Source organism: Gasterosteus aculeatus, chromosome 13 (assembly GCF_964276395.1).
Source record: "Gasterosteus aculeatus chromosome 13, fGasAcu3.hap1.1, whole genome shotgun sequence".
In the NCBI taxonomy this organism is placed as follows: domain Eukaryota; kingdom Metazoa; phylum Chordata; class Actinopteri; order Perciformes; family Gasterosteidae; genus Gasterosteus; species Gasterosteus aculeatus.
Genome location: NC_135701.1, coordinates 11606210 through 11633197, shown reverse-complemented (window position 1 = coordinate 11633197; position 26988 = coordinate 11606210). Strand labels below are relative to the sequence as shown.

The 26988-nt window shown below is 41.9% G+C and overlaps 2 protein-coding genes across 3 annotated transcripts; one reads left to right on the top strand and one right to left on the bottom strand.

Moving 5' to 3' along the window:
* Nucleotides 1–29: 29 nt before the first annotated feature.
* iqgap2 (IQ motif containing GTPase activating protein 2) lies at nucleotides 30–26375 on the bottom strand. Of its 2 annotated transcripts, XM_078086759.1 has the most exons (39): nucleotides 25985–26375; nucleotides 24113–24212; nucleotides 20070–20226; nucleotides 19506–19583; nucleotides 18416–18492; nucleotides 16419–16486; nucleotides 15680–15793; nucleotides 15397–15575; nucleotides 14613–14700; nucleotides 14223–14386; nucleotides 13871–13958; nucleotides 13547–13710; nucleotides 13279–13439; nucleotides 12859–12983; nucleotides 12572–12735; nucleotides 9802–9828; nucleotides 9399–9489; nucleotides 8657–8824; nucleotides 8426–8568; nucleotides 8107–8277; nucleotides 7868–7951; nucleotides 7607–7678; nucleotides 7459–7528; nucleotides 7137–7345; nucleotides 6826–6978; nucleotides 6560–6723; nucleotides 6209–6433; nucleotides 5794–5934; nucleotides 4719–4803; nucleotides 4298–4530; nucleotides 3868–4000; nucleotides 3497–3599; nucleotides 3211–3352; nucleotides 2570–2657; nucleotides 2260–2472; nucleotides 1998–2158; nucleotides 1676–1819; nucleotides 915–1023; nucleotides 30–545 (listed from the first exon to the last, which is right to left on the bottom strand). In XM_078086759.1, the coding sequence occupies exons 1-39, from the start codon at nucleotides 26028–26030 to the stop codon at nucleotides 432–434; spliced, it is 5016 nt and encodes a 1671-aa protein (XP_077942885.1). In that variant the 5' UTR covers nucleotides 26031–26375; the 3' UTR covers nucleotides 30–431. The 2 variants fall into 2 exon arrangements, with proteins under 2 accessions (XP_077942885.1, XP_040052234.1); XM_040196300.2 differs by lacking the exon at nucleotides 9802–9828.
* On the top strand, nucleotides 10522–13161 carry f2rl2 (coagulation factor II (thrombin) receptor-like 2). The gene is made up of 2 exons (XM_040196303.2): nucleotides 10522–10783; nucleotides 11145–13161. The coding sequence occupies exons 1-2, from the start codon at nucleotides 10720–10722 to the stop codon at nucleotides 12191–12193; spliced, it is 1113 nt and encodes a 370-aa protein (XP_040052237.2). The 5' UTR covers nucleotides 10522–10719; the 3' UTR covers nucleotides 12194–13161.
* Nucleotides 26376–26988: the final 613 nt, after the last annotated feature.

Sequence of the window (26988 nt, the reverse complement as noted above, 5' to 3'; positions counted from 1 at the left end):
GAAAATACATATTGAAAATATTTCAGTGGTAGCTTTTAAAGTGTTTTATTAATTAAACAGGTTTCCTAATTAAAAAGGCACTAGTAAACTACACTATTCCCACGAAGCTGTACAGGCTGGAAAGTTGCTCTCGAGTTCAACTTTTGAACAGATAGTTGGTTCAACATAAAAGGTGACGCTTGTTGGGTCTCCAAGCTTTTACATACAAAACAAGAATATTATTACAATTTCATTCTTAAAAATGCACATTTACAATTACCACAATGCAGATAGATTCATTTGAATAACATTTAATTTAGGTGTGATCCATTAAATAAAATGAAACATCCGCCATCGGATGTTCGCTGACTAAATGCATTTTTTGTTCAACAGCGTTGTCAGAAGGCACATTCTCGTTGCAATTCCTCTCCTGTTGCTTGTTCGTCCCGTTCTCATTTGCCATAGAATTTTTTGTTCAGGAGGAAGATGAGTAAATTGACGTTGACTTTGGCTTTATCAAACATCTTCATGACCGCCACGCCCTCATACTGCAGCTGAAGGAGGTCCTGGACACAAAATACAAATAGCAGCTCATCTCTATAAAGTTTCTAATGTATCAGATTTCTACATGATGGTATATCATTGAAATCCTGTCCATTGAAAGAACTTTTTCAGTATATTTTTCCCTATATATACACACATGAACTATATGAAGTATTTGTTCTTACTCGATACAAAAGACTCACACAATGATTTGCAATAAATGTATCCACTACTGCAGTATTTATTTAAAGAGCTTTGTCCAATTTCTGTGCAATTCCCTGCTAGGATTCGATGAGTGGAAAAGGACGTTTAACCATCTATCATGGAAGTTAAGTGTTGACTAACGAGTTGCATTATTTTATAACTTTCTTACGGCATTGGGAAATTTTTACCTGGAAATGAAGCTGGACTTTTTCCATCTCAACTCCCATGAACTTTGCTTTCACCTCAAAATCCCCAACGTCCTCAGTGGGTGAAATGTCAAACATGACATTTTTAAACCTGACAAGAGAAAGAGGCAATGACATTATTGCAGTAGTAGAGACCTGAGAGGAACTATTCAGACAACTCAAATCAGCCTATATTTGCTTAAGTATACTTTTTAATATTGACGTTTATTTTAACATTGTATTTAATCTTATTATAGAATTTTTAATACCTTTTAACTCTAAGAATAACAATCTCTTCCTGGAGAAAATAGTATATTGATATATATGGATACAACTGAACTAATGTAAAAAACAGATTTTTGTGTAAACATAAAGGCATTTCCCCCGATGATTAATAAAGTATATATCTAAACACACAATATCCCTACTAGGTTATTTGTCTTTTTTCCTCACGGTCCGATGTTAAGCACCAACCGCCACGTCAAATTCCTTGTATGTCTGACATATTTTCATCCTGATTTAAAAGGTTTCAGCCTTTCCTGGTTAAACTGCCTAGAAAAAAGCTTCGTCTTGCGAGTGATGATTTCTTTAGCAAGGTTAAACGCTAACGCACACACATTTCCATGGAGGTGGACGGGTAGATTAGATTTACATCACTGCCTAACAAGAGAAATGTCAGCATAGTTGGTGTAATATCAGTGGTAAAGACGAACTCTGTAAATCTGCACCAAGCCTTGGACAAGAGTCAAAGTGTTTCAACTCACTGGTTTGTCTGAAGTCCTTCTATTTCCAGGATAACTCCTTTCTCGTGCAGCCTTGCTGCAGTGTACTTCAGAGACTGTGGCTTCCACTTCTTACTGCCCTTATTTTCACCTTTGCCGTCCAGTTTTATTGATCTGCGTGAATTCCTGGAACAAACAGACACAGTTACACATATAAAAAATAAAAAAAAATAAAAAATCTTGTCGCTTACAACAATGCACAAATCAAAAAAATATGGAAGCAAGATTATTATTATTATTATCATCACAGTAAGAATTGTTACAAAGTCCACATCTATAATCAAAGTAAAAATATGCAACTGACTTCCGGTTGAGGTTGTCCAGGCAGGTCTTGATGTACGTATCATAATAGTTCATCTGGTCCTGGTAGAAGGTGGTTTTGGAGTTGAGTGCCGTCAGTGTCTGCTGGAGTTTCACAAGCTCGGCCTTCCGTCTCTGTCTGTAGCGTCTTTGGTAGCGAATGTCCTGTCAATGAACGCGTCAATCTCAGAAGCCGAACAGGCCCAACGAAACACGCGGCATGGAGGCGCGTATCGTCCAACGTGAATAAAGAGCTGCTTATGTACCTTTGATATTTCGTTGACGAGGTCCTGGTACTTGTTACCGGCCGTGACAAAGGAAGCCTGTTCCAGGTTACGGAGGTTCCTCAGGATCTTCCTCTTCTTCTGCTCAAGAGGCAGCTGGCTGTCCTCCAGCACTGCCGGGCTGCTCTTCAACCCTTCTGGGGTCAGAGCGTCCTGGACGGCCCGCCGCTCTATAACCTTGGTATGCTCAGACTCCTTGAAGAGCAAAGTTGTGAAAGAAGTGCATGAAGCAGTTAGAACTTCAAGGAAAACATCAAAAAATGAGCAAAAACCAGATGGAAGAAAATATCACCTGGATGACAGAAGCTGGAGTCTCAAGAATTTCAGGCAACGTCTCTCCATGTTGAATCCGAACGACATCCACTATAAGCTTTTTCGTCCTGATACACAGACACAATAATCATAAAGAGCATATAAATATATATGACTTTATTTCAAGTGTTGGGGAGAATGTTCACACCCAACCAACATGCCTGATTCAACACAGTACGGACGTTTTACAGCAGAATCATTTCATCATTCCGGATAAATTGACATGCAAAGAGGAAGACAAAGACCAACTGTGTATCCGTAAGGACACGCTCACTTGCAAGATAACACTGACCACCAAACAGCTTCCTTTTTGACAGGAAATGATAGAAGAGCAGGAAAGACGACAAAGACGCAAATAAAGTAACAGACAAAGAAACAGTGGGTGAAGGGTTGAGTACATCACACAACAACAGAGTAATCCCTATATATTAAGGACTTTTAAGTACAGTGTGTGTGAGATATAGGATAATGGTTTTAAATATACATCAAATCTGGATTGTGACCTTTTACTTCTGTAGATCATATCATCACAATCCAGACGATTGCAATATCAAACTGCAGTTTGCGACAAGCTTAACGACAGGCTTTGAATTAAGCAGTTTCCGCCAACAATTAACATACTTTGTCATTAGAGTCTTCAGGTCTCTATCATCTCCTTCCAGCAGCTCCAACTTGCTGGTTAGGGTGAGGGAGATCTCCGTCTTAGCCAGCTGGCTCAGAGCGCTCTCTCTGTTTGGGTCATTTTGGTCCACCGCTCCTTCGCCTAAAATAGAACCGCATGAGGTGTAAAATGCCTTGATAATGATTGAGAAAAACGTACAAGTACACATATGTACAGTACTGGTGAAAGGTCCTTTGGCTTGTAGTGTGTGTGTGTATATATATATATATATATATATGACGGTACCAAGTAATGTCTCTACATCAGGGACATCTCCCAGGTCCTGCAGCAGCTCATGTAGCAAGTCATTGGGATCAGGGGAGATGGCCTCCAGATGTTCCAAAAGCAGCTGAGAAAATACAGTTGTAATTAGTCTTATTCATTTTAATAAATATTTACTGTAAAATGTATGCAACGAGAAAAAGGACACATTCACGAGCGAGAGGTCAGAGACGTCTTTGACGCACTGTGCTCATCAAGTGTCCCGTTCAAGGAAGCGGTTTATAAATGTTAAATAAGTAAATGATGACGTAAAGAAATGAAGCGAGAAACAAGTGATAAAGAACAACACATGCTTATAACAGGAGGCAACATGTAGCCATGGTGATTAGGTTTACCGTGTGGGTATTGATGATTTCATCTATTGAGATGTAGATGATAGGCTTGCTCAACGTCACCATGTCGGAGTATTCATCAATGTTAAACCTCTCCTCAGGTTCAGGAACATCACAGGCTGACTGGAAAAATACCCTGGAAGAGGAAGAAAAGCAGTAATTAGTGGTTTTAAGTCTAAGAGGGACAACGGACCTGTTACTTTTTTAACTTGGGTGAATTGTTTCCACAACATAAGACTATTGTTTATAAGAGTTCCAGTAAACCACAATCTGAGGCAGATAACAGCACAGCCCTTCTATTTAGTACTGGTCTCACTACAGTTCAGTTATTCAAAAAAAAAAAAAAAACGTTAGGACAGATTAATCAGTTTCAGAACATTTGTACCTCCTCAATAACAAAACAAACCCAACATATTAATCACTCCTGTCTTACCTAAACTTCTCATACGTCTGAGATATGTAGTTGTTCATGGACGTCATATGTGCGTTCTCGCCCTCAAAGAGCTTGTTGGCAGCGGCATGCTGGAGCATCTTGGCCACGGACCCCAGGTTACGGCGCTGGTCTACGTGGAGCTGCCCTCCTGCCAGCATGTCGATGATGTCGAAGCCATCCGGGGCCACGATAGCGGGGTTCATGTAGCGGTAGTAAAGCAGGTTCCCCACAATCTGTGGGGAAAAAAGAGAAGGCATCGTTGACTCTCTGATTAATGAAATTGTACTCGCCTCAGCATGTGGTGCTCGGCAGGATGGAAAAAAAAAAAAAAAAAAAAATTATATATATATATATATATATATATATATATATATATAATTTTTTTTTTATTTATTAATTACACATATCTGAAGAATTCTACCTTCATCAGTTCATCCTCTGAGGCATCTGGGAACTTTTCATGGAGGCTGTTCTTCAGAACTTTTGCAACGTATCTCATGCCATAACTACATGCAAAACAAAAAGCAGGGATCGGACATCAAACACAAACACAACATGCATTCAAACACTGTGGGAGAAATGAGATGGACTGATATGACGGATATTTTCATTAATGACTTCAAGATTTGTATACATGCATTTAGCACCATCCAGTGGTGTATATTGTCTCTAGCAATACTTTATATAGCGGTTTGAAAAAATTCTAGTTAAAGAAATGATGAAAAAATGATTATGCCCGTTTCAAAAACAGAACTGGTTTACTTGAGCTTCATGAAGCACAAATCAGACTTGTGTTTGAGCAACTGACAAGATGACGGTTTGCTGCAAAGCAATGGTTATCTAGTAATAGCTATGTTCCTGCATGCAACTGAAACCGTAACAATCAGAATGAGCAGCAAATGACGTGTCAAAGCTTATGATCATATCCTGTCAATGCCTATTTTAGCCACATTGCTCGCATTGTATTGTTATTGTATAAAGTAAAAAGAGGAAAAGACGCAACAGGAGGATGAAAATAGTTATTTGTTCTTACATGAATTGACATCTATTTTTGTATCCTTTCCATTAAAACTGAATTTCAGATATGATTTAAGAATCACAACAACAAATCACGGCCTTGAGAGCTGAATAAACACCTCTTACACGATCAAGACATATTCAAGTTGGTCATTTTTACAAAATTAGTTTTTATGCCATTACATTGTGTAATACATTGCAACACGTTATTTTGGGGAACCTTGTTAATAGACAGAAACTGAATGCCATCTAGTATTGATAACTTTGTTGGAACTTTTAATGCCAACCGTCAACACATCCCATTTTATTCCTCTTTATGTCATTATTATTATTTAATTTATTAAGTGGTTTAAAAAAAAAGCTACTAAAGATTCAACAAAATCATGCAGACCAATATACTCAGGCACTGACGAGCAATACTGTCACAGATAATACACACGATGGGAGGAGATTTACTTTTAACAGCTGCTGAAACTTACGGGATATTATCCAATGAGGACACAATGGAGTTCAAGACCTTATCCGTTGCAGAGCGGAGAGCCAGACCGGAAGCCTCCAGCCTGTTGCGCACCTCCTCGTGGGACACGGCCTGCTCGGGAGTCACTTCATAAGGCAGCTTGCTGAAGGAACAAAACACAACCAGTCGGCGTTAAGGCTCATCATCGTGGGGATTTTCTGTTTGTGTCACTGTTTAAAAGTCTGGTATTTTTTACATAACTGCAAGATATCTAATTTGTACCACTGTATGTTTAATGCCGCGGATCTCCATTATCAGCTATGTCATAACTATGTGAAAATAACTCAAGTTTAGTTCTAGATAATGGGATACAACATGCAAAATCACCTGTAATACATTTTGTTTTTAACCTTGGGACATAACAAGGGAGCACACACCTGGCCTCTCCAGTAACAGTCTCCAGCTGGTTGACCCAGGCTTTATACACATCCACTGGGTTAGTGTTGATCCCTAAGCTCTTGTCCTCAATAATGTCTTTGACCACTGGAGCCAGCAGCTGCCTGAGGGTGTTCTGGCCACGTGCGCCTCTGTTGAAGCTCACTACCATCTTAATGACCGTAGGGTTCCCGGTCACAATGTCCTGAATCTGGTCCACCTTAGAACTGAGACACATGGAGCAGATGGTACAGTATTATCCGACAAACAACAACGTCAGCTTTGTGCAGGTGCATATAGCTCCTGATGCAAAGTAACCACTACAGTGACTTAAGATCAGCTGCTGTTCTCACTTGATCTCCTCCTCCAGAGCCGTCTTGAAGAGTTTGTTCAGCAGGTATTCCTCTCTCTGGTTGGACGCGTAGTTGTACAAGGTGAAGACCACAGTGTCCATAAACTTTGTGGATTTGTTTTGGGGCATCTGGAAGATGAGCTTGGCCAGGTAGTGTGGATTGGTCTAAAAGGGAAGGAAAAGAGAAGGTGTATGTATAAGTATGAATATCTTATAAAACCGTTTAAGTCGAGTGATGAAGATTTAGTTGAGATATTTTTGTTTCACCTGCAGCAGGTAAAAGAGATGCTGGTAGGCCTCCAGTTTCCGTCGTTTGCCTTTACTTAGTCCCTTGATGCCCAGCCTGTCTCCTGTAGTCAAGTCCTCTGTACTCCTTTTATTTTTCTTGCTCTTCATTTTTTTATTATGGGACACAACATCCTTTTTCATAAACAAAACAACAACAAAAAAAAAGTGAGTCAATCAGCAAAACTGTACAGGAAAGGCAACTATTACAGAGGCTTTATAGTATGTCAATGAACAATAACACGGTGTACCCATCTCCTCTCCATGTACTCATAAAAGCAACAGTTGCCAACCTGCAGAGTGATCCTGTTCTTCACCAGAAGTCCAATCTTTATGTCCATCAGGTTCAAATCTTTCTCCATCTGCTGATTGGAGCGAATATTGGTGACCACCTCCTCTCTGAGACGTGTCACTTCCTGCTCCTCCTGAAGGTCCAGCGTGCTCTGCTCCAGCAGGTGGACAAACTTACGCACCACTGACAGAGGAGGATCCTTGGCCCCAGCTAAGAAAGAAAGAGAAAAGTTAAAAAAAAAAAAAAAAAAAAAAAAAATACATTTACATGTTTATTTTCTGTCACATCCCAATAAAGCATAATACAACAGCGTTATGACTCACTTAGTGTTCTATAGTCATGCCTTGCTTTGTTGGCTTTTAGAAAAGCTTGGATTTTCACAATTTGTTTTTCCTAAAACACAGAAGAATGAGTATTACACAACAGAAATCCAAAGAATACTTCATGTAGTTGAGTCATGGCTTTACTCACATGATCTTTGAAGAACTGCAACCTTTGGCTGTAGCAGCGCTTGGCTTTCCACATTTTTGCCACAGCCTGGATCTAAAAACATCCGTGTTTTATGTCAGGTATTTAATACTGCAGCTATGTTAATGGTACATGCAAATTCATTTAATGGCACTTATGACTTTAGTTTGTGGTGACAATTTCCTGAGATTTAGCGGTTTAGATTTGGGGTAAATATCTCCCAATAATTTCGAAGACTTTAGTAAAAATGAAAAAATGTTTTACCTTGACAATCGAAGCAACATTTTCTTGAAACAAATTCCTCCTGTTTTTGAACATTTTCCTTTGTTTATATCCTTTCCAGCAGGCCTTCACAAAGAGAAAAAACAAAGCGCATGCAAGTTGTGTGTTTTACAAAAGTGACACCACAGCAGGGATTATTAAGTCTTTGAGGCATCACTGCTTTAAATAAACACGATATGTGGGATCTAAGTTCAATCAATTATAGCGGAGCCACACACTACCTGCAGCTTGACAACATGTGGTTCTTGCTGGCGTAGATACTCCATTCTCTTGGCATGCTTTTTCCTGACCAGGTAACCTCTGGTCATCGCCTGCAGCTGCGTCACCAAGCGTTCATTGGCCATCCACAGTTGTTCCCTGTTATATTCAGCAGTCACACAGCTGACAACACTCTTAAAAAAAGAAAGGAGGCAGGTTTTGATTTTCAGGAAAAACTTCTAGAGTAAGAATATTGTCAATATAAATGATAATGCAATTTAAAAACCCACCATTTGAATGCAAGAGTGTTAAAGAGATGACATGGAGAACAGCAGGGCGTACCTGGATTTCGTCTTTACTGAGCTGGCCACCGCTGTGCTCAAATCCTTCAGGCTCCTCCCAGAGGCCCCGTCCAGTCTCCAGGTTATAGTAGTAGTCATATTTGTCCTTAAAGCAATGTTTCACCCACACGCTATCAGTGCTACCTGAAAGGAAGCAGAGGATGCCTCGTTAGACCCAGTAAATGTTGTATTGACACCCACAAAATCATGTTTCTTGAAAAAGTCAACTTACCGTTAGTGGCACTGCTCGTTTGTCTCTGGGCCAGTTCAGAGTGGTACGTGTCGGCACATTCGGGAAGCACTGCTCTCAGTCCTGCGCTGGGAACTTGCAAAGCCTGCAGTGTATTCTGAAAGTCCTCCTCGGCCACTGCCCTGTTGATATCAGCGACTGCTGCAGCCACTGACAAAGTAAACGGGATTGATACTTGAGTCAAGTGTGAAAACAACACAGTAACCACAAAGTAAAAACGGGTTAGAGTGTAATGGAGAATGCATAACAAGCAAAGAGAACAACAGAATCAAAGCATTCTGCCCATAATAAGGATATAGACACACGAGTCATCTATATAACTTCAGGAGAATTGTACACCTATGAGAAAGAAACTATAGTTATTGTTGCTATTCCCTTTGTTATGAAGAGCTTTCAGTTTTACTGTTCAATAATTAATAAGAAACAATGTGCTCCGGAGAACAAAGCGTAGCACAAGAGCCGTATTAACATTAACTTAAGTGGCATGAGCAGTAAATGGCAGAAAACATCAGCAGCAGTCCTGATATTGGTGCCACCGCGTCGACATGCATCACAAACGATCGTATGATTAATGGCTGTCACATGCCTACATCTGATCAAAAAGGTCTTCAGAGGAGTATTCATTTAGAACCGTAATGGGCTCGCTATGTTAGAGTTGTGTGCTGATCTGAAAATGATTCACATCTTCTGTCTGTATGAGTGAATGGATATTCCTTGTGCATACATGAGAGAGCCTCTCCTTCGTCCCGGTTGGCTGTGTGTATGGCCTCTTGGATTTGGTCCAGCCACAGCACTGCAGACTCGTCCCCAGAAGACTAAAACCAATGAATACAAAAACAGGATTTTATGTTCTGTTCAGATGGAAGAGAAAATTAGACATCAGACTTTATTATTTAGAGGTATTATTCATGCATTAGCGCACAATAGTAACTTGATATAGAATTGCAATTGCTTTGACCAACAATTCTACCCAAAACAATTGATGTCCAAGATTGTTGTAGTCATTAGTGCAAATTCATCAAGTTAGGATTGGGGAGATGTTGCTCTACAACAGAAGCAGTTCATAGCAACACTGAAACACCACACAAGCTGGAGCCACATCAGCATCGTCAAATAATACACAGTACCATTTCCTCTGTGTCCAGAGGTAAGATCTAAGGAAAAGGAAAAAATTTACATTGTTGACACTAGTTGCACCACTTATAGAATATATATTCCTGCCCAGACTAACAAGCTAACATCAAAACAACCGCAAAGAATGTTTATTCAGCCTGACTTTCATATTCGTTCTCAGGCTTAATTTTAGGGAACTCTGGATGGGACCCGGGTGTACCCGTGACCACAGCGCTAACAGGAAGGAAATCGCCATTAAAAGCACACAGCAGACTAAAAATACATTTTTTGTTTACAGTACGAGTAGAAGTTTGGACACATTTGATTCAAGTGTGTCCAAACAGTGGGAGGGTAGTGGCGTCAGCCTGGCCGCCAATCACAGTAAGGCTAAAAAAAATAAAATCCTTTTTGGTATTGGTTTTGCGTCAATACATCCATGGTACAATTGTACAACACAATAGTTTGAGAAATATTTTCGTACAAAAGATAGCAGTGATTCCTCAAATACAAAACCAGCACAAACAACACTACTTGACCCTCCAATGATTGCAGAAGCCCAAAACACAGAAGTCCTATCGTACCTAAACAAAAATAAAATACTTATTCCAACAGTTATCAGTGGGATTTGTTTTTCTGTTTGTCAAGGACTGTCCTCCCACCGCAGTGAGTCAGTGGGAAGTTACTCACGGATGATGGAAAGGAATTCAGTTTAAGCCGCGGCAGGAAATGTGCTCACTGCGCCGCATACACAGTTCACTAGCAGGAAGCCAGGCTTGAGTACACAACATTATCAGTTCCACTGTTGCCGCAGCAGAATGAAAAACAGAAAATGTCACTAGTGGAGAACCGTTCTATTCACTGAAAAGAGGCAAGAACGAGAGCGGTGAGGAAAAGAAACCTTAAAAACTCTGGTTCAGACGGGAGAGTGAGACATGGCCGACCTCGTGCCAGGATTACTCATTTGTTTAATGGTCCTGCCAACCATTCAGCATGATGGTAAGTTTATCAAAACACTTGCTGGATGCGTTTTCTTTTTTTAAGCTAGGGTCCAATACTAGATATTTATACTTAAAGTATTAATCTTTTTGATATGCAACTGGTTAAGAGATCATTTCTTTAAACTATTTTGGTACAGTTGTCAATGCAGTACAACATTTTTAATCATTCCATTGTTATGATAGAGATGTACATTTCCTTGGCAAAAACAGATTTATATTCATAGCTGCACTGACTCTTAAAATAATTACAGCTGCAAGTGTAATTAACTATAATTGCGGTTTAAATTTGATATTTTTACGTTTGTTTTAAAATGAAAGTTGCTTGAAAGCCCTGAACATTATTTTCTATACATCTATAGGAAATAGAACCTGGACCCAAACCAGTACTCCACCTGGTGTGAGACCAAAAACCTTCAGGGGGACGCTGGACAAACTCAACCACACCAACAACAACAACACCAACAACAACACCGGGCCGCATGTGAACTCGGAGGACCACGTGACAGCCTACACCACTGGGGTCCTCAGCACCAGGGTCATCCCTTCGTCATACATCGCGGCAATGCTGGTGGGCGTCCCCTCCAACGCCTACATCCTGGCCTTCCTCCGACTCAGAGCGAAGTCCCTGTCCACGTTAGTCCTCTACCTGAACCTGGCCCTGTCCGACCTGATGCTGCTGCTGTCCCTGGCGCTGCGCGTCCACTACCACTTCAACGGCAACCACTGGATATTTGGGGAAATCTCCTGCCGGTTGATCACAGCCTTGTTTTATGGTAACGTTTACAGTTCAGCGCAGACTATAGCGTGCATCAGCCTGAAGCGCTACCTGGCCGTGGTCAGACCGTTTCTGTACAGGAGGCTGGCAAAGACCACACTGGCCGTGTGGACGTGTTTGGTTGTGTGGCTCCTGTTTGTGGCGGCGATTGTGCCCGAGCTCCTGGTCAGGCAGAGCTACCAGGTTATTCAGTTGAGGGTAACCACCTGCCACGACGTACTTCCCCTTGAAGAAAAGTCACATTCTTTGCTGGTACCATACAGGCTGATGCTGGTTTGTCTGGGTTTTATAGTGCCTTTTCTGATTTGCATCTACGCCCATGTGGCAGTGGTTTACCACCTGGGGCAATCTCGTTGTGACTGGAAACCGTTCATCAGGGTCAGCACTCTCACTTTTATCATTTTTGCAGCGTGTTTCTTGCCTAGCAGCCTCCTGCATATCGCCCACTACATCTGCCTGATTTCCAGTGGTGACGACAGACTGTACGGATACTACCGAGTAGCGGTGTGTCTCTGCTGCTTCCACAGTTGTCTGGATCCCTTCCTGACTGTGCTCATTTCAAAGACCGCAGCCTCAGAGCTACAATTCATATCACTCCGCGGGATATCTCAGGGGCCGACTATTACAACATGACACTGGATGCGTGTGGACACAAGAAGCTTTTCCTTGCTGCTCCATTGTTGGGAACCAGCGGGGAATCACAAACCCAGACACATAGATGGTTCAGTTAAAAACTAGACACTGTGAATTCAACAGGCCGATGCTGCGGTCTCTGTTGAGTGAATCGAGATTCAAGCCTATCATGTCAATCCAGCAAAATGTAAAATGTGGAAACTGTTGCTGATTGATGAGTTGTCAACAATAATCTTCTTTGCCAAATGTTACAATTAATACATAAAAAATAAAATATATATACATTTGCTATTTTGCATTTGAGGCTATAAGAGGAGGAAGCACCAGTTATTGTTCCATAAATGCTAAAGAATAACTGAATCAAAATAGAGTCAATACCTGACAGAGGAGCTGCTTGGTATGTTGAAGGACATCATGGTAGTGTTTGGCTGTGACTGGGTTCACTCCTGTCAACTTGGCTGTAGGGAGGAGCAGGGCTGCAAGCGTCTGCTTATGATCACCCGAGTTGAGTGCCTCATTGATTTCAGCTAAAGCTATGATGCCTGGGAGTAGAGACAAAAAACATTTGAGTCAATGACTTTTATTTATTGTGTGTTTTGCCTTGTCATAGAATGATATAAAATAATTCCAATTCTAAGGTTTGAAACAAGCAGGAAACTTCTTACGTTCATGCTCCTCGTGGACCTGAACGTTGACTGTGTCGATGCATTTTTGAACATCATTCCAGGTGAGAAACTCTTGACCCCTGGCAAGAGCCTCCTCTCGCAGTTTGATGAGAGTGTCAGCATACCTGAGGGAAAGGCCCATGAAGAATTTCACACAAAGTTTCCCACATCTGTCCATCCTCGTGTTGGCAGAAAAACACTGTGTTTTCACACAGTGCAGTGATGTGCAACCTGAAGACATTATGCCTTATCCCTTAATCAAATTAAATGAATTCTCCCTAAACCAGTTTGCAAAAAAACAAACAGTTGCAGGAACAACAAAACAGTAATCATGAGAGAACCTGATTGCCACCAGCAACATTAAACCTGAATGCAGGGTGATTACAGGTCTGACATTGGAGAACATCTCAGCAATCTCACCTGTTCAGGTTGTCTTGATCCATGTTGGTGAAGCCCAGGGGAGAGTCGGTCAGTTGCTCAATCACAGCCTGGGGGTCTTTGGTGTCCAGCACCTCATTCAGGACTGCTACCGCCGACAGCATTTCCACAGCTACGCTGAGCTCCTCGTGACTCAGGCCAGACTAATGAACACAGAAGGTCCTTACAGTCGAGCATGAAATGACAATTTACTACAGACAAACAACTGGCGCGTTTGTTTCTTGAAAAACTAGAAAACATGATCTCTCACCCGTCCGCCTTGTAGCTGTAAAGAAAAAAGCTCAGCCTGATAGAGGTTGGCTGCACTCTGGTAAACAATTGGCAACTGTGCCTCAGGGTTCATCAGCTGCTCCACCGTCTCTTCTGCGTTGCCAAGACGAACGGCTGTATTGATCGCGGCAACTGCCTCGAGTTCTGGCCAAGAAAATGATCAGAAATAGTCATGACTTGCACGTAACCCAAGGCAAGACACACTGAAACAGACTTGACACATGTGCTATGTGCAAAAGCTTGTTAATGGGTACACATGTGATATGTCAATAAAGATCCATGGTTAGAAACTCCAGTTGTTTACTTCGTTTCTCCGCCTCAGCAAAGTCATTACAAGTGGTGATAACTCTCTGAATCTCCTCTTTGTCGTCCATCACTGTCCTCCCTCCATCCTGCAACAGAAAGGTTGGAGTTCAGTCAGGAGACACCATGAGGATCTCATAGTTATTTGGCATGTTTTAAGGCAGGTACGTGAGGGCATAGCACTTGTTGGTGTCCATTTCAAACTGAACAAAACTTCAGAGAAAGACAAAAGGAATAATTTGTTCCTATTCCACACAATTATTTAAATGACGTCCTACAACATAATCAAAATCGTACGCCTCCCTGACACATGCACATAAGCAAACAGACAAGCTTTGAGTCCTTCAGCATACCTTGGATTTATGTTGGCAATAGGTGGTAAAATGTTCCAGGTACCAGTGACCGTTTGACTCCTGAACACCCAGAACGGCCAGAGCCTCAAGCCTGAGTGCAGCCAACAAAGCAGTCTGGTCCTGGGTCGACACCGCTTGATTCACCTGCTTTATCGCTGCCTGGACTGGAGAGGAAGGAAAGCAAGACAGATGTAACTCAGGGATCATTTGTTTCCTTAATTTTTGTATTATAAATGAGGATTCACCACTGTGTGTTCAGTTCAGAGGTCACAGGCGTCCTGTGTTCATATGCTGCCACACTGTACTTGTGTGATACGCAGGAATGCATCCATGGTACTTGTGATGATTAAAAAAAAGTATGCAGGTGTAATAAGGGTGGGAAGCGCTTACTGTTGACAAAGTGAATGCAGCCCTGGATTTCCAGGTGAGTCAGCAGTTCCTCATAAACATCTCTTTCCTCAGTAGCAACCGATGAGCGCTAATTGAGGATGACAGACAAATAAAGACACACACACACACATTTAAACATTACATTCTTTTTTTTTGCTCTAGTTATATATAAAGTAGCTTCCCCATTCATGATGATGCAGTAGAATGGCTGCCTTCACATTCACATTTCATCTATTGACTGAGAACGGATGGCTCCTGTACAGTATATGTGAAGAGAACGGGAGGCGAGGGTTTGTTTTTGGTGAAGTACAGCTGACACTGCAGCCACAGGAATGTGCTGGCACGGCCTACGGAGTGAGTCAGTGCAGGCTACCCGCTTTTCGGAGCTCAGCTGCAACACTGCAGTTAGAAATATTAGTTCAGATCAACAGCTTTAAATCAATTGGTGGCAGCACAAAACAAATTTGTTTTCAATGTTTAACGATATTGTCATTTTTGTTCAGTGACACCATTTTACGACCAACACAGAACTCTAAACACAAACAATAGTTTGTGGTCAACCCGAACGCATCATCACACACGGTCAGACTACAACCATAGGTTGGGTACAGACGTGACAATGCATTAACTAGAGTGGGGCGGTGCCTTTCTTATTATTCTAAAAGGGTTTAACTAAATATCTGGAAAGAGCAAGAATAGAGGGCGATGGGTACTGCTGAGCTTCAGTAAACAAACACGCTGAGAGTCTAATCAGCCCTTTCATTCAAGCAAAGCAGCCTCTCACCCTTCCTGAGGACTGCTCCTGCTTACGGGCCTTGGCCTGGCTCAGCGTGTCTTGGTAGTCTTGGGCCAGAGCTTCCTGGGTATTCCTCAGCATCGCGTTTGGGTTGTTCAGGGTCCCCATTGTCACAGATGTCTGACCTCGGTCAACCGCTTCATTGATGGCAATCACAGCAGCGTGCACTAAGGACAGCAGTGTGGGTGAACATTTCCATGCAAAACCAAAATTACATTAAGGAACAACACAAAATGATTCAGTGACTTAGTTTGAACGTCAGAGGACTTACGGGCAGCTTCATCCACCGAGAGCTCATTGGCCAAGATTCCTCCGATCTTACTGAAAGCTGGCATTTGAATGCCATACTTCTCCAGCTCACTCCTCATGTTACTAATCTCTTCCTCTGGAAGACAGATTATAGGAGGTTATTGTGGCATAGAGAAAGACCAAAATCCTTTACTTTATTTATATAAACAATTGTATAAATAGCACTCCTAGCTTTGGCAAATTAAATTAAAATATTGATTCTCAAAACACTTTCATTGTACAGTTTTTCTGGGGACCTGTATAACTCAATGACCTGTTCAGAACTCCGCTCACCATGTAAAACTACATGCTTCTCACAAATTCAAGTTGCTTGAAGAAAACAAAAACAAAACCCAGGGCTTTAAAATGTTGTAGTTGGCTCTTTGATGTCATTGAATCTTTTAAGAGGATATTTTGAGTGAAATTAAGTGAAATGTTGGGTAATCAAAAAATCTAAATTAAAGACCAAATGTTTATACAAATCTAATAAAATGTACATGCTTGAGAACATTTAAAAAAAAAGTGTAGTTAATAAAATGGTTTGTTGTTCAATAAATCTAGATGCGAATAAAATTGTTTTTATGAAAGTGTATAAAAATATATAATTCACTTAAAAAAAAAAACAGTTCAAGAATTTTTTTAATGAGGTGCATTTCATTAAATATAACTTTTCAGCCATATTGCAGAGTTTCAGGAGAAGCCAATATCCACTGTTGTGTTACCTGTGAAGGCCACTTTCCCCAGCAGGTCCTGGATCTGTGGCGCAATGCCCAGTTTGTAAAGGTACAAGCTGAAATGAAACCAGGATTCAGACCACAGGATTCTCACTCGAACATTCTCACACGCGCACGCACGCGCACGCACGCACGCAACAAAGCACACAGAAGTTTGGAACAGTGACTTTGTACAGCCTGAATTCATGAAACAAACACAGTTTTGGACACTTCTCCTTGATGCTCGATGGCCTTAAAAAGCAGCCCGTCACACTTAAACCACAGGGAGGTGGTGTTTGCTCACATTACAAATTGACCCATCTGACAGCAACCAGCCCGCCCAGTCCACCAATGAGCCTTGAAATCAACAGGCAGGTCGCTGGAAACTTCATAAAACTTTCATCTTCTCTCGGGTACCTGATAAGTGGTAATGAATTATAGATGATTGAAGGCGGGACTGTCATCGTCACAGCTCGGAAGGGAACAGTTGTAGTGGCGGGTTATTCTACCCGCAAGTTACAGTGTGTGTGTGTGTGTGTAAACATGAAAATGAACCCTGTCCTTGGGACACAGGTGGCCTCATAAAACTATCCAACTATGCTTAAATAAAGAAATATTTTAACAAACAGGCAGCTGATTTAGTTTGATACAGTAACAGCTGACCAGGATTAATGAAGGTGGCTGACTAAAAGTCACAGGGGTTACTGACAATCAGCTGACTAGCTTGGAGCAGATCTCTCCAGACTGGATCGCCCTGGTTTACTCTTTTAGACAACAAACTAGTCTACCGCTTCTATACAACGTTTAAAAATGTACCGGAAAACTATGGTATTTCCCTTTCATTTTTCTAACAGACTGAATGTGCATACGTTTGTACCCGGGGAAGCAGAGTATTCAGTCTTGCTTGTGGGACAAAAGCGGGCTTGACAGGAAGGAAGAGCACGTGTGTGTGTGCATGTGGAAGGAAGGAAACCAATTCTCCCAGGACCTGCGCAAAACACCCCAACGGACAAAACAATCCAAGTCGCTGACACAAAGCTGTGTTTGGCTGACTGGATGCATCGGAAACATAAAACGAACCCTTCAGTTCATTCAAAGTCTTAATACAAAAAGCGAGGGGCGGGAGTTGTAATTCTCCAGCCAACCAACTTACAGGAAGGTCATTGCTTCTGCGTTATTAAAACACCGAGACACCGAGTAAAGCGTTGAGAACCTCCATATTCCATTTACCAGAAAGGCATTGATTTAAAGGCTGTATAGATGTTTGAGAAGTGTTCAGGTTGTGTTTATCCAGTTCATAACCAAATCAACTAACTATTCAGATTGTGTAAATAACCAATTGGACAATTAAGGACTGATGTAAATATAGCCGTTACCTACTAAAGAAAGCTTGTTTCACAGGAGACGCCTACCCGACTAAAGATAACGTTTTCCAGTTCTCGTTTCATATGCAAGTACGGTTTCTTTTCTTGAAATGTAAATGGGAGGTTGAACCTAATGGGAACAAAAAGAGGCCTTAACCTCACAGACTAATGACAAAAGTTCAGTGAAAGCAGACATTTGTCTACGTACGAGACCATAAGTTTCTATAATTGTAAAACAATGCAGCACAGAAACCAAAACAAGTGTGTAACAACTTCTGCCATAACCATCAACTTAGAGTAAAATAAATCCAAATCAGACAGTGAAAAAAAACACAGTTCCAGTCAAAGGTTTGGACACAACTTCACCTCCAAACTTTTGTTTGATTTTAACTGCGAGAAACCTGCCATTTGTACCGATGTTGGCAATGAAAAATAACAGTTTAGTTCACTGGCTTTCAATTCTTTCTTCGAAGAGAAATCCCACATAACATTCAGGTGTGGCAGCTTGAGGAAAAGGGCAACCGGGGACATTGCATTTGCATGAACCTTATGTAGAAGTGAGAGCACAATTTGGACACCAGATGTTCGAAACGGTTAAAAATAGTAACGTAAAAAAAGGAAAATGAGTTATTTTATTCTTACCTTAGTGCGTGAATGCAGTACACTACCTTGGGCATGTTTTTGCGATCATAAACATCTGTTGTTTCAGGATAGAATATCTGTAAGCAGACACCAACATTATGTATTAGCCATGCTTTCTTTTATCAGTGACACAATATCCATTAGAGTGTTTCCTTTGCATGAGAAGTTAAAAGGGATGAACACAACAATATCACCTGTAAAATATAATGCAATGTCAATCAACCACAATAAAAGCAAAGCCGATCCTTCTCAACACCAGTAAATGCAGTCATTTCTAATAGGTTTGAGCTTTGTTTTTTGTTAAATGGCCACCTTACAGATACTTTAGGTTTGGCAAGGCATTACTAGCGAATGTCACATATTAATTTTAAGAAGGCCCTGGATTCAGACACACTGGGTGCTTCTATGCCCTGAAATGATTGTGTTTTATTCATCATGTCACAACAGAGTAATCCTCTCAAAATAATGATTTTGTTTAAAAACATGAATGATGAAATAGTATTAACTTACTTTGACTTAAATTACTTCCCAAAAAGATCCAAAAGGGCAGCAGAAAGAAAAATTCTACCCAATTTATTTTCTAGCATACACCTGAGGGAGGTCTTTTGTATCATTGCGTAGAAGAACAATGTAACAATCATGTGATTTAATATTTTTATAGTTTTATTCCTACAAATGCATGAAATGTGTGAGGGCTGCGAATCACGTCAGGGATGAAACTAAATAGTTTCCAGTAAAATCTGAGTTTATTTGTAGTTTAATTCATCTGAATAAAATGTTGCAGTCCTGTGATGGACTTGAGGGCTGAAATTCATTCTGCAATTGAGAAAATATTCTGTCCCAGTTTTGATTCTACTGGATGAAATAATCTGTATAAAAATGTGCTGGAAGATTCTAATCTCGATCAGGCTTGTATGAGAGAATTTACCATTGTTAAATTATACTACATTATCAAATAAAAACACAAACTCATAAATATCCCTTCCCTAAAGACCACTCGCGTCCTTCACACATTGATTAGCATTAAAATGTCCCATGCTGTGCTGATGAGGACTCCTGCATTAACATGAGTCATGCCCTTTGCCCTCACCTTGGGGAGACCTACGGACTCCATAGCTCTGAGCCACTGCACAGTGTTGTCAGTGTGTCTGAAGTGCAGCCCTTTGCTCTGAGGATGGAAAACAGGAGCACAGACATATTAATGTAACAATATGATGAAGTGCTGGGAAGTTGTTCAAAAAGTTACCACGGCAATCGGTAAAACAGCGATAAAACCTTTCCACAATGAACGTTGCATTAGAGAAAAGAAAGCTCATCATCAAAGGCGATAAAACACGCAAAAGTGCTGAGCGGGTCTGATTAAAAACCTTGTGCCGACTCCCTTACTTATCTGGAATCCGACGGTCTGATAAGGTTTGTTTGCCTTTTGTCAGAGAGAAATAAAATGGCTCAAAGTCAGGCTCAGACACTTCTGTGATCCTGCAGCCACAACAACAGCCTGCTGCTTGTAGCTCTATCCTGTGTGCAACAGTTTAACACTGAAGTGTCCAAAAACAATATTCATGTCTTCCATGATGTAAACTGGTGACTCACAACGTAGTGCAACGGTGTACTGAAGACGGCCAGATATAAATGTAAAAGAATGGAGGTGTACCTTATAGCGGGCCTGATCTCTGTCGTAGATCCTTTTCTCGGACACCATTTTGGGGGCAAAAAAGTTGGCTAGTTTACCAAGGAACACGCCGTTCCTCAGTCCCTCCTCCAGTTCTGTGGTGGGAGGCAGGTCCTCCTCCAGACAGGCCTCCATCCACCTGAGAGTACACAAACACTGATCTCAGGGCAGGCAGGCGATGTTCTTTCTTTCAAACGTAAGGACCTGTGAATTGGTTATTATTAATAAATAACTTGCGATAAAATGTCTAAAAAATAGCACTAATTACACTCCAAGTAAGTCGATTGTACAAAGCAGAGAAGCTCAACTCGGCAGGTCGAATGCAGATGAAGATTCACAAGTTTAATTTTAGCACGACAATAATGTTATAATGGGAGTGATGAGGTAGAAGGTAAGAGTGAATGGACAATATTCAGATTAATATAAAATAATGTCGACCTTGTTTGAAATTGATGCAATTTTCCATTAAAAATGTGGCAGAGCGGCTTCAGAGCGGCCTGCCAGACTATTCCCAGAGTTATTTGGGGGAAAAATCCATTTAAAAGAGCTAGTGAATGATTTGTGAGCGTGGTGAATCATCGTGGTCTGAAACTGTTACACATCATCTCACTGACTGGAAGTGACCGCGATAGCTACACTCAGTTCACCCCCCTAAAAACTCAGGTTAACCGATTCACTCGGCATCCAACTGAACGTATCTTTCACGTAGTACACAATGCTCTGTGATTTAAAAGTTGTTACATTTCATTTATTGGTTTCATCCATACCAGCAGCTTTGACCTTTCCAGTCAAAAAGCAATAAAGTGCTTCCTCCCACGTGCATGGACGCCTTGTTTGTGTTAATTAAGCCTGCGTGGGCGCACAAAGGATCTAGCCTGACAAAATGTGTGTCAGCACCTGATCAGCACGTTAGAAGACAACACACCATGCATCGTCAACACATGAAGCCAGTGGAGAGTGCAGGCTGGGCTCCTTGAGGAATTAAGCGTCCTTGTAAGTCTTCGTTAGTGGTTTTCAGAATGCAAAGTGCACTACAGAAGAAGCAGACGCTACTGTCGTGACAATAACAGTTCCCCTGTGAAACACATGGCTTTGCAAGTCAGGAAATGGTCAATCGGAACTGCATGACAATGAAACCGATACAGGGACACGAGCGCACGCAGACATGTGAACACAACATACGCCAACAAGGGTGAAGCCGTGCTGCAGATCAAAGTCAAGACACAATGAATATTTTACCAATGATTTCTCAATAAAAAGACGAATGGAGAAGCCAACAATCTTCAAGATACAACAGATTTGGCTGGAACATCGTCAAAGGAACATCCTGCATGGGTAACACAGCTCTCCTGTAAAACTCAACTTCCTGTACTTAAAACAATGTTGGGAGAACTTGTCTCCTGGAGCAGGCTCGCACTCTTGTTTACAAGCCTCCACAGCAGGCCTTCCTGTCATTGTCCACTCAGGGGAAAAAAAAAAAAAAAAGAATACAGCTTTCTGGACTCTGACTTAAAATATGGACACCAAAACATTTGAGTGGCTTCTGCGGCCAACAAACCTGTAAGCCACAAAAACTAGATGGGCCTCTTCATTGAGTTGGTGGTGACTTTAAATTATGCCATCTTATTATACACACACCTTTGAGGAAGGTTTCTTTTTGGCTGCACTGGCCTGAAATGTGTTTTTGTATTCCTCATCATGCTATATTTACTGTAGTTTCTTATTTATTGTAAGTCACTTTGGATAAAAGTGTCAGCTAAATGACATGTAATGTATCTAGTTCACACTTGGCCACATAAATAAATTTCAATTAGCAAAGCCGAGCAAACGGCCCTCAGCTACAAAGCCCCGTGTAGCACAATGCATGTCGTGAATCGGGACCTTTGAGACGGGGCGGAGAGCAAGTGATGCACAATTTATGGTGCCATCAGTGGCCGCAATCTATTCTCTGTGAATCCTCCCCAGAGTGTGTCCTGAAGGCTTGCGTCACACTGGTCACGGGTTTGTGCATGTGTGGGTGCCTGTGTGTGTGTTAAATGAGAACGATTTAGCATATTTGGTAGGACGGGGTGTGTTGCAAAGTTAGGATAATATCCATGACTGGAAAAGCCCATTCTCTAGAAGTCCTGGGGTGAATCCTAAACCAAGAGGGTCTATAAAAAAGAACTATATATTAAACCAACAGTTTGCTCTTTGCTGAAAGTACAAAGTCTAATTCTAGAAAGTGCTCTTTATGTTGCATGTGTTAGGAGGACAATCAACTGACAACAACAAAAGGTTAACACTAACTCAGCACTCAAGGGGACTTTGAACAACAAAGCATGTGAGCAACGTACTGCGTTCTGGACAAATATGGTTCCTATGTGACACAAATATCACACCTATCCAACAGCTGAGTGAGTGTCATGTGACGCAATGGAAGCAAACTGAATGTTGGTGTTGGAGAAGATATTTGCATTGAAACCGCTTGTTCCCATTCATTTGCTCATGCCACTCTGCCGCAGTGCATTTTATGAAGGACTCAGTACTGAAGAGCATTTAATGGCAACTTCTGAAATTTTGAGTTTGCTGAACAAACATTTTTTGAAAATCTTTCTTTTCTGCGATCATTCTCATGCAGGTGTACTATGAGTTACTTTAACATGGTTGGATTGTTTCAGTGACTCCTGAAAGTAGACCATAATCCCCGGCTCCCCGTGTCTGATGGCTGCTGTCTTAATCCTAATCTAACTTGACATCACTCCAGGAATAGAGATTCTCTCCCACAATTAACAGGAGTCTAAGCATTTAGTGGCGTTTGCATTGGGATGCTTTAACAGGAAGCTAGAAAGTGAAAGTGTGAGTATACGTCAGTTGATCAGTGATCATTTTGCAGTTAGATGCAGTGTGATACTAAAACACTGGTTCCTTAATCTCCGCAGAGCAAAAGTTAAACCTTAAACTACTTTCCAGCTCACTAAAGAAAAAGAAAAATCTGTGACTAATTATGTGGCCAGTCTGGACTGATTTTGATGGCTGATTCCATGCTCGGTCTAGCCGCCCGGCCCCTGAAGACCTAATTATCCTCTGACATAAGCAGATAATGGAAGCTTCTCAAGGGGGCCGTATCGAGTCAAAGTGCAAATTCAGTTGTCAAAAAATAATCTGTCAGACAAAGCTCATGTAAATGAAGCGGCACACACTCAAAGTGTCCCAAGCAAAGATGGGATTGCTTAATTACCACTTGGCTGCAGAATGAACAGTAAGTCAAAACCCCGGCTATCAATCCTCCTAGGACGTGCTTGGGTCGCGAAATCAGGGTGTAAAAAGTGCTTTACGCTTCCTGTTCCTTTCTGCTTGGAAGGATGCCCTTGTGAAGACAGGAAGTGGTTTTGTTTTAGCTTTGCTCATAACGATAGTCTTCATCAGGTTTATACTGTCACTAGAATTACTACTAGAGAAAGACTGGAAGGAATCCTTTGGAAACAAAAAAGGAACAGTCTAAACTTAGAGAAAATTATCCAGAAATATTTAAAACAACGTTGGGTTTTATTTTTTGCGCCACTGATTGCTGGGGCTTAGGAAAGAGGCTTTTTATGTCCTCTCATTTCTTAATCTCACACACACACACACACACACACACACACACACACACACACACACACACACACACACACACACACACACACACACACACACACACACACACACGTTCAGCTCAATGTCATCATATTACATGCACGCCGCATGTTGAATCTTCCTTCATCCGATCATAACTCGCTGCTGTGCCACTGCAGAAGTGATTCTACTACACGCTGTTGATTCGTAGCGATCATTATCCCTGCTTGCTCTTCTCAACCACTCCCTACTGTTAACATACGACGGTGTTCATTACACACACAAACCCATGATAGAGCGGTTCTGCCCGATCAAACATTAAACAATCCTACCGCTCGGCCAGAGAACACACCCAACGGAATTCCTCTGACTATTAAAGTAAACACTTTATAGAAAAGTGGTTGGCATGTTTGCCTCCCTGGTCTCACCGTTTGGCCTCCTCCAGGTGACACAGGTACTCGTAGGCGATGTTCTGTCGTCTCCTCTCGTCCATCTCCTCCGCTGACTGTCTCTCATCGTCCTGAATGGCTGGAAAAGGAGCGCAAATAAAAATAATCATGTGGGTGGAAGTTTTGTCATTATACCAATCGTAAGCTATCCTCAGAAACGTTTCATGCATATCAGGTTTAGACCACACTATAGTTTGAGGAGACCGAACCTCAAGTTATTGATAGTGTTGATGTCGTGACCAGATGCAGGAGCTGTGCAGCAGGTGCATTTCAAAGTGAGAAAGCCTGAGAGGACATTTTGTTTCAGGGTGGGGTTTTTCTTTATTGCTGGAAACTAACACACCTCATGCCCCAGTGAACCCTGCATTGTGAGAGATGAAATGTTCATGTCAAAGTGGCCTCAGTGGGCTTCCCGATTAACAACACTTCAGCTGAGAGTTGACCCTTACCTGCAGCCTAATGGGACCCCCCCCAACACACTGTAATCCATTCAAATCTCTTTATTTCTGGTTGAGTGAAGGGAGAATCTCACACCCAGGGGCTCAGTTTAAGAACAAAGCTTCCTCCCACCAGACTAAGAGTTTTGAATACAGACAAGCTTGTTAGGAGGTAGGACATCAAATAAAGAGTGCAGGACAATTTTCTCCATTAGGAATATTAAAGATTGTGTGTATGTAAACACACACACGAGTGTCCCTGACGCCTCATGAGCATCTGGCCATCCAACCACGAGTCTGCGGACGTAAATGTGTCTGAGCCCTCGCGTCAGAGGTGGAAAAGCCCCGCTGAAGCCATTACACACTACCTCAACGGACTTACTCACACACACACACACACTTCCTGTAAGTGCTCGCCGTTATATTTAACTCTGGCTTTATGTGTCACAGCATCACCGGTTCTAAGTTATGGGCTCCGTGATTAAGTGTCATGTCAGCGGTTTTGCTGGGTCGGTCCATTGGTCACCTTAAGAGCACTTGCACGTAAAAGCGATTTATCGAGTGAAGCTAAACATCTACCTGGATAGCGTTAGATTAGATGTCCTGTGTGCAGAAGAGCACAGTTGAATGAAATTCAATGGTCGAAGTCACAGGTAAAGCGATTGCACTGATGTGATGCGATTGATCGCCCTTATCTCTCTGGAAGGTGAACTTTGACCCAAAGATGTTGGTCAGTTACAAGACACAATTTTTTCTTACTTAAAGTACTTTGCAGACATGAGTTGATTTTTTGTATCAGAACTCTCCGTTGCATGCCTGGGGCACTCATGGACCCAGTTGTATATTTCTCAACAGCAGTAAAATCCCAGGTTAATGAATACCCTCTGAGAAAATACCGTATGTGTAGACAGGCTGATAGGCTCCATCGTTAAATAAATACACCGTCATCTGACGGGAAATAAGTGCACTTCAGAACTTTCTCCAGTCAAATATTACGCATCGATGCCTTCCAAGCCCCAAAATATATCGCCTGAACCCCGAACTTAAATCAGCTAAAACGTTAATTTGCCAGCCAGGATACGAGTCCTCACCGAATACCGTTTAGCTTTAATTCAACCATCGATCCTCCTCACGCCACATGTTGCCAGAGTGACGTGACACACACACACACACACACACACACACACACACACACACACACACACACACACACACACACACACACACACACACACACACACACACACACACACACACACAGGTGTCCCACTGAACCACCTGTTGCTCATCAAACCTTCCACAGCAGCTTGCTTTAATCTCCCATCACAACGCCGCAAACGCAACATATAACGGTTTGCTAGTGACAGAAAAACCGTTGAAACAAGACGAAAGAAAAGAAAAAAGGAGTTCTCACTTCCATAGCGCGGCTTTTGCAGAGTCGCGGTTTCTTCGTGGTGCATCTTGCGTCGTTTCCTCCACTGCGGGGACTCGTCCGGACTGGAAGTGAAGAGCTGCCGGTTAACGCGCCTCTCGGCCCGGATCGATCAGGGAGGTTTAATCGCGCTAATTGAAAGGGGAGAGCAGGCCGGAAGTAACGCGCACGTTAGTTTCACTGAAGCGCCGCCGACTGTCACTTTCTACGGGAGACCCGCATGGCGCGCGCTCCTACGGCCTGAGTCCGGAACAAAAGTGTTGGTGACAACTTGCCTGTGCTGAGGTTATGGCTGCGGGGGGGGGGATGATTGACGGGACAGGAGATGGACGTGCGGCGTCTCGCGCCCCCTGGTGGGAAATAGGCTGCTGGTGCTGCGTTCAGTGTCACATGGGGAAAGTAGTAAAGCGCCGTCACAGTGACGCACTAATATCTTTGTATTCTCCTGTTCTGCCTCTTTTACTTAAATGGGATCTTAATGCCTAATATATTTTACTCGTTATACTGACCTTTAACATCCCTTTTCATACTTACATTTTCCCCCCCTCCCCCCACCCCCATCCATTAAAATGTAGGCTTAGATAGATTTTTTAAAGAACTACATTTTGTTTCAACAATTGGGGGTTTAGTAACCTCCCCCATAGACCATTAAGAGTAGTACATTGTCCTTCATTCTGCACAATCATCCCGCACCATCACGCATGTATGTTAGGTATGTAACACATATGCAGGCAGCAGGTGCTTACATGAAAATACAATGGAACATATCCTAATTTGTATTGCGGTCAGGATTAATCCACTAGATGGCAGCAGCGGTTTGACATTATTATAAGGGAATTTAACTACCTATAAAAACACAACACAAATGGGATGTTTGTCTCAATAACGAACAAGTATCGGTCAAATAAATAATATGGTTGAATAAATACCCCTCTAATCATTGTTTTAATAAAAATGGAACACTTTTACCTCCATTATGATAAGAT